Source organism: Brachyhypopomus gauderio, chromosome 6 (assembly GCF_052324685.1).
Source record: "Brachyhypopomus gauderio isolate BG-103 chromosome 6, BGAUD_0.2, whole genome shotgun sequence".
NCBI classification, from domain to species: domain Eukaryota; kingdom Metazoa; phylum Chordata; class Actinopteri; order Gymnotiformes; family Hypopomidae; genus Brachyhypopomus; species Brachyhypopomus gauderio.
This window is the reverse complement of record NC_135216.1, coordinates 24,434,571-24,442,070: the sequence shown is the minus strand read 5'-3', so window position 1 is coordinate 24,442,070 and position 7,500 is coordinate 24,434,571. Positions and strand designations below refer to the sequence as shown.

General features: G+C 46.8%; 1 protein-coding gene across 1 annotated transcript in view; it reads right to left on the bottom strand.

Moving 5' to 3' along the window:
* The window catches only part of slc45a4a (solute carrier family 45 member 4a), a 43,291-nt gene that overhangs the window by 24,139 nt on the left and 11,652 nt on the right, over positions 1–7,500 (bottom strand). Inside the window, 1 exon segment of the mRNA XM_077009854.1 lies at positions 3,566–4,479. Coding sequence (XP_076865969.1) covers positions 3,566–3,860 — 295 coding nt within the window. The 5' untranslated portion in view covers positions 3,861–4,479.

Here is a 7,500-nt window from a genome sequence, read left to right as displayed (position 1 = left end):
TAGGTCTTTGTGAGTTAGCAGTGATAGCTAACAGGTGGACTGCTGGCAATTTTCCTGCTTCTTGTATCTGAACTGATGGATATCCAACGATGCAGCGTCCTGTTACTGGCATTACGCACATAAAGCTTCTTGGCTGTGTTCGAAATAGCCTACTACATACTACTGGCGTACTGTTTGGGCCCCAAATCAGTATCCAGTATGCAGTATGCAAATAAAAAGAATCTTTCAGTAACATACCCGGATGACATACTACTTCCGCAAAATATTCCAGTACGCAAACAAAGCTATCTTCGTGGTGTACTGCATCCCATCATGCAACGCTACGTTCACGTGACCCCATAGTATGCTTTGCTTTTGTCGCATACCGGAAACTGTACTGCATAACTATGAGGACCAATATGCAGTATCGAGTATATACCGAGTGCAGTATGCAGTAGGCTATTTCAAACACAGCCCTTGTTTGCCCTTAAACCCCGTTACAGGCCAGCATTTCCACAGGGCCGTCCACGTGACATGATTAGCAAGAACGTGAATGAAAGTGTGCCCTATGCAGTGTGCGTATGCACGCTGTGTGCACTTGCACGTGCACAGTGATTGTGTCTGTGTATCGGCTTTTAAGAAACCCCACAGTTAATCGAGCTAATTAGGATGACATTTCCAAAATGTCTGCTGGAAATCACACACTACAGTGAGACCTCGATGACCGAAACGAGGTCCTCTTCTCAAAGTAATGCAATACATAACCACAACAAATTAAAACCCCAATAGTTTTGGCATAGAAGAGTAGAAGTCTCATTGTGGCACGAACTAGCAGATTCTGGCCAAAAGATCAGACTTGCACTAGCCCACATGCTAACAGCACTAGCGCACAGGCCACGTGAAAGAAGTCGAGCGATCAGTCACAGCACTACGCTCACAGCCAATGTTCAAAAATAAAAAGAAACCACCCAAAGGAGCCCAAAAGAGTAATATTCCCTCTATTATGCCTTAAGACAATACCACCGTCGTTTGTCTCATAAGGTTCTGTGGCAGTTTTCCTGGTGTACAAGCCAAACAAACAGGGCAGGGAACAGCAGCATGGGGGCACTGGCCTCCTGTGGCAGTTCCCACGATCGGCGCTCGGACATGGTTCCTGCCCGCTGGAGTAAGAAAGAGAAAAAGAACAAGGAAGAAAACAACAAAACAAACCCAGGCTACACTCTGTGAACTCAGTTAATGTGTCAAAAAAGGACGGAGGATGGTATGAGGAAAAGGACCATTTTTAAAAACTGTACAAGTTGTCCTTTAAAAGAAAAATGACAATATAACTCTACTGTTGCGTGTTAATTTTGCGTTACAAGGCAAGAACCTGGGAAAATAAGAAAGCCTTTAATGTCAACGTTGGCAAAGGTCAACCTTTGCATCAGAGTAACCTTATCTACGGTGACTGCGGGCAGCATCGGCAGGTGCTGGTTTGCGTTAGCCATTTTTACAGGAGCTTGGCTTACCGCGCGGGTCCCGTGCCAGCACGGACACACTTGCAGTACTTGGGCAGGGGGATGACACAGGAGGCTGAAGGGTAGAAAACTCTGCTGAACGCTCGGCTGAGGCTGCATGTCTGAACAAGGATGCGGACGTCCTGCACCGTCAGCCCTCTCCATCACACACACACGCTTGCACGACGGTTTCTCCATCACACACACACGCTTGCACGACGGTTTCAGAAAACGCTGAGAATTCAGCAGCGTCTGGTGCTTGCTGGTCTTCCTCTGGCTGTGTGTGAGTGAATGCAAGGCCAGCCGTTTAAATGAGTGCGTGTGTGTGTGTGTGTGTGTGTGTGTGTGTGTGTGTGTATGTGTCTTTCTCTGGGTGTGTGTGCTGGGCGTGTTGGCACCCACACAAACAAGCAAAGCAAAGAGACCTGTCTCCTCACAGAATGCAAAACACCCCCCCCCCCCCCCCCCCCCGAAAAAAAAAACAAAAAAAAAACAAAAAAAGAAAAGAAAGGCACATCCATGGCTGCTTATGTGCTTCCAAATACAACAACAAAACAACCAAAAATAAAGCAAGTCCTCTTCCTCACAGCTGCTGGTTCAGGGATGATCATGATCTCATGTCCAGTTCAGCTGCAGTGCAGCCCCTGCAGGCTACGTGCTAATCCTGGACTTCACAACCACGTCTACGGTTTTATTCTTCAAGGCAGCAGGGCAATATCTGTTTTCAAAGTTCTAAATCACTGTACATTTGCTCTTATGTGATACACCAGGATGACTTCACTCACCTGGTTTTGTCTTGTTCTACGCATACGATGTTGTGTTAGCCATAGACATTATGAAGTGACCAGCGCTATCGTCTCCCACATGGCTTTAACAAGGGAATGTGAGAGCCTGTGTGGCTTCACCCCCTATCGGACTGCGTCAGGCTTCGTGTGGCGAGTCAAAAAAAGACTCACGTATCAAACTTAATCCCACCGGAAAACCAATATTTTCAAGTTTTCAAGAGTCGATGTCTGACTGTAAGGAGTCCTAACACCCCCCCCCCCCCCCCCCCCCCCCGCGTGCTTATCAAGCCAAAGTGGGCAGCTCGGCACAGAAAATGCCGCTCGTCCTCACAGATGCGCAGATCCCGGCAACACAGAACACAGAACACACTGTGAAATCATGGCTACTGGAGAGAAGGCAGAGTTCCTCATATCCACATGTGCATTCTAACACGTATGTCAATAAAAATAATCAGTTTTGTTCTAAAAAAAAAAAAAGGTTCAGGGATGGAATGTCTCCAAACCACAGCAGATCGAACCGAAGTGTGTGTGTGTGTGTGTGGGTGTGTGTGTGTGTGTGTGTCTTTGTGTAGGGATGAACGAGTTGTGTGACAGAGCATCCTGTGGGGATGAAGTCTGCGTCCCAGTGTCGTTGTCTCCTGTAGGTTACTGCGTCAGCCTCATGAGAGCTGATGAAAGCAACCAGGTAACAGGCCTAAACACGGTAGACAGGCAGCTGCTACGGAGAACAGGGATTAGGTGACATTCGGCATTAAATGTAAATGACGCCATGACAGTGAACCTCACGACAGAAGCTGGCCATGCGTTTTATGCACGGACACGCTCTTTAAATAGATCTCATGCGGTTTCCCATTTTATTCCTAATCTGTTATTAGTTGCAAGGTTTGACGTGGGCTCAAATCCCATGTGGCCTTCTGCTTGGTCATGCTGCAAGACTGATCCTCCCTCTGTCTCACACACACACACACACACACACACACCACACACACACACACACACACACACACACACACACACACACACACACACACACAAACACCTATTAGAGTCCCCTTGGGACAGGAACACAGGAGTACCATTTAGTCACACTGAAGAGATAGCTACAGAGAACCATCATTATTCAGTTCCTGCCAGTCAGCAGTCTTTAGCACAGTGGTTCTCAGACAAGTGCACAGCGGCCCAACGGCAGCACACATTCAGTGTTCTTCAATGAACGATACAGTAGAATCAGGAGCTGGGGGGTAGAACAAAAACATGAATACTTGTTCCTCGGGGTGTCTCGGGTATGGGGGGGTTCTTTCTTACCAATCTGAAGCAGTACTGGCGTCACCAGGGCCGTCTCCATGGCGTAACAGAACTCCCGTCCGAACATGATGGCTCCGTGCATTACCCACCGGCGCAGGGGGATGCGGTCTATGGAGGCCTCGCTCGCCGACTCCTCCTGACTCTCCTGGTCCCGCCCACTAGCCCACCCACTCCGTTTGCCCCGCCTCCTCCCCCTCCTGCTGAGCCTCTGGGCCCGCCTTCGCGGGACCACCACGACCTCTTGCACTTGCATAGCATCCGAATCAGTGTTCTGGGGGGCCATCGTCGTCGGCATGCAGTAACCGAGCGCGGGACGCCTCGGACTCCACAGGCACGTTGTGTGCCGCACAAAAAAGGAAACAAAACCAAACTCGGCCTTTAAAAAGAGCCAAAACGGTGCAGGTTTAATTCCAAGCAGCTCCTTTTGGTCGGTGAACTTGCTTCATCTAGAGGATCTCGCCGCACAGCCGAAAGAAACCGCTCATTTCGCAAAATACATTCCGTGTAGGTTTCTGGAGGATGGGCGGCGCCGAGCGTCCAGTTATGTCGTGTCGTGGGTTGTTGTTGATTTTTTTTTGGTATGCAACCATGAGGGAGATATGGCTTTGTCATGAGGTTACTCCCTTTGGTATGTGCAAAACTTGTGTATATGAGATTATGATGAAGTGTATATGTGTGTGTATGTGTGTGTGAAAATGTATGTGTGTGTATATGTGTGTGTGTGTATGTGTGTGTCAATGTGTGTTTACTGTCTATTGGAAATGGTAAAAATCCATATAATTTGCCATTCAGTTAATACCAGTTTCATGATTTCTATGGAGGAGGTGTTGTAGAGGGGAGGCAGGAGGTGGGCGGGGGGGCAGGACACACAGGTGGGAGGTCGCCGGTGAATCCCCATCGAGTGGCTTATCAATCTGCCAGAGAGAGAGCGAAAGAGAGAAAGAGAGAGAGAGAGAGAGAGAGAGAGATAGAGTCAGTTCTTTGTGCCATCACCATTATGACTTACAAATCATGTACAAACCTACACACACAGATCTCACACACACAGGTCTCAAACACATACACACAGCCTCCAGTAAAGACTCTTCTAGAAGTGCAGGTCATGATCAAAACGGCCTTTAATATCACTTGTCTGTGGTTTTCCAGACCTGCCCGAGCGATTGGGGCATCAAGTGTATTTGGATGGATTGGGCACAACCTGAATCCTCGTGCTGGATTCAGATTCCCCCGGAGAACAGACCCTGCCAGGAGAGTGTGGTACGTGGATGAAAGAACCAGCTCATGGAAAAACACGGAATGAAAAACAGTGCTGTTTATAAAAAGTCTCAACGTGACTGAAACTAAAAAGAAAAAAAAACTATCTGCTTAAATATGATCACAGGTGTCACATACAAGCTCCTTTGATTTGTCTTTTTGCTCTTTTGTAAGTTTTGGGGGTGGCGAACGTTAATTGTTGAGCGGGGGGGGGGGGTGATGTTGGCGGCGAACGCAAGTTGTTGAGCGGGGTGGCAAACGTAACACTCGTGACGGAGTGTTTTTTCAATAGCCTTGAAACAAATGCTACGGTTTTGTTTTGGTCCGTATCCAGTTAATCAGGAATGAGATTGGGTCCGGACAGGACTGCGTTCGGGTCCGGATCCGGACCGCGGTCCGCCAGTTGAGTACCCCTGCTCTAGGCTATAGTCCAGTTATACCAACTCAAAAATCCCCGAAACCTGAAAGCACATGCTATCTATCATACATGCAGCAAATTCACTTAGGACTGACATTTATTTTGCTAAATAGGACCTGTTTTCAATTTACGAGGGCTATGGGATATGACATTGTAACTGTTATGCGGTTTAAGGTCTACATGAATCTGAGATATAATTTTCCATAAGCCCTTTCTCAAAGAACAAATTTAAGAAACAAAAGTTAGGAAGATATTGGTGAATGAGGCCCCATTGTCGCTATTCAAGGATCTGCTGATGGCTCTCTGGGTGAAACCCCTAGCTGCTGAATCAAGTTGATCACTGCGCGTTAATTGTCGACACTGCGGTTCCTTCACGAACAAGCTGATATTTTACAGTTTAACGGTCCGCTCTCCAGATCTTTAAGATGTACTCCGACTCCTATATTGTGCAAGGAGATGATAAGATTCACACGGTAACCCTTTAACGCTTTATGGTTATGCTTTATGGGGCCCTAAAATGGAAGTCCTAGCCATGGTATTCAGCAAATGCGATTGGTAACATAAAATACAAAAATCACACATTCACAATTCATACAACGCGGACGACCTTTTAGCTCAATTGAAAACATAGTCAAAGTGAGGAGGGGTGGGGGCCACGTATGCCCCACCAGCAATTCCGGTTATTCACAATGTGTTAGGTTGGGGGTTGTGAGCAGTGACCCTTGCCAAAGCTCCTCACTGATTGAAAGTGACAAATTTACCATATTTTCCTTGTAGTGTAAGCGTTAAAATCATCTCTAGACTTTTTGTCTGAAGCCCTGTTGATAATCATTCTGTGGATGTTTAACTTTGCATCTTCTGGCAATCCTATACAACTGCATCTTCACTATATAACTACATTTTCAGACACTCACTACTTTCTGATTACAGGAGGCAATAATTAGACAGATTGGAACACCAATCTAATTCAGCAGCAGATCGGGAGAAAGATCCTTTACTGCCTTTACTCTCTAAATCCTAAAAGGAAATTATCTGGCCAGCTTTGACACTTGCAGTTAAAAGAACCTTTTAGAGCAATACAACAAGCAGGCAGTGTTCAGACAAAAAGATCCAGTGGATCCAACTCAGCATGCCTTCCCAACGCCTGCAGTGTGACTCTCATTCATCACTCTGGCAGCTCACGGCCTCTTTTCCATTGGCGGGTACCTGGTGACGTTCTCACCTCTTAATCTGTCTCCACCACATTAGCTTTCAGAGCAGCAGGAGACTGAACTTCAGCACTCAGCTGTTACATAACCGCTCTTTCCACAGGGAGGACTTGTAATGGACGACGGGCCCCGTGGGAGGTGGGGGGGGGGGGGGGGATACGCCTTCACCGGCCTCTCCTCCAGTCTGGACGTTCTGTCTGGATGGGAACTTTATAACTGTGCTGAAAATCACCCTGCGTCTCACATGACCTCATAGTCCACATTCCAATCGGGCACATACACTTGGCAAATTTTTTACTGTTGTATCAGCAAGTGCTACAGTTTGGCAAATATTTGAAATAGTGGGCATAGAAATAAAATAAGGTGTTTATATATAAATATATATCTTTTTCATTAGAGTTTAATAAAGCTCTTCCAAACTGTTCTACAAGTGCTGGATTTCCAAACATTGGTTAACACTCGTCTGCATGCAATGTCAAGACAAAACCCTTGATATGGAGCAAAAATGAAAGCCTTTGAGTTTCAAAATGGCCTTCTACCTGGCTAGAGGTCTGCTGAGCTTAAGATAAGCACAATAAAATGAAGAACAATGTGCTCTTCATGCTCCAGGTCAAAACGGTACGACCGAGTCAGTTTAGCGTGCACACCTGCTGCAAGGAGTGCATCAAGGCTAAATACATGGCCCACTGCAGATTTAACACAGGGCAATGGCCCATTAACGGTCCTTCCTCAGGAGTAAATAGAGGGAAGGAGAGGGGAGAGGAGCATAAGTGTAGAGGATGGCAGAGATGGTGGTTGTGGAGGGGTATCGATGTAAAGGATCGTTTTCAAGTACAGTGAGGCATTGGATGACCATTAGCTCAGGAGACAGCAAGCTGACTCTTCGCATGTATCATTTAGATTGTGAGCAGTAAGACGGAGGCTTTGGGTGAGCAGTGTGCCTTCTCTGTATCTCTCAGTAGTACACACTCAATCTCAGTGGTGTGGTTTCATAACTAAAAATAAACCAAGCACAAGAGGGTGATGACCATACAGTTAGCGTCCAAAATACCTAA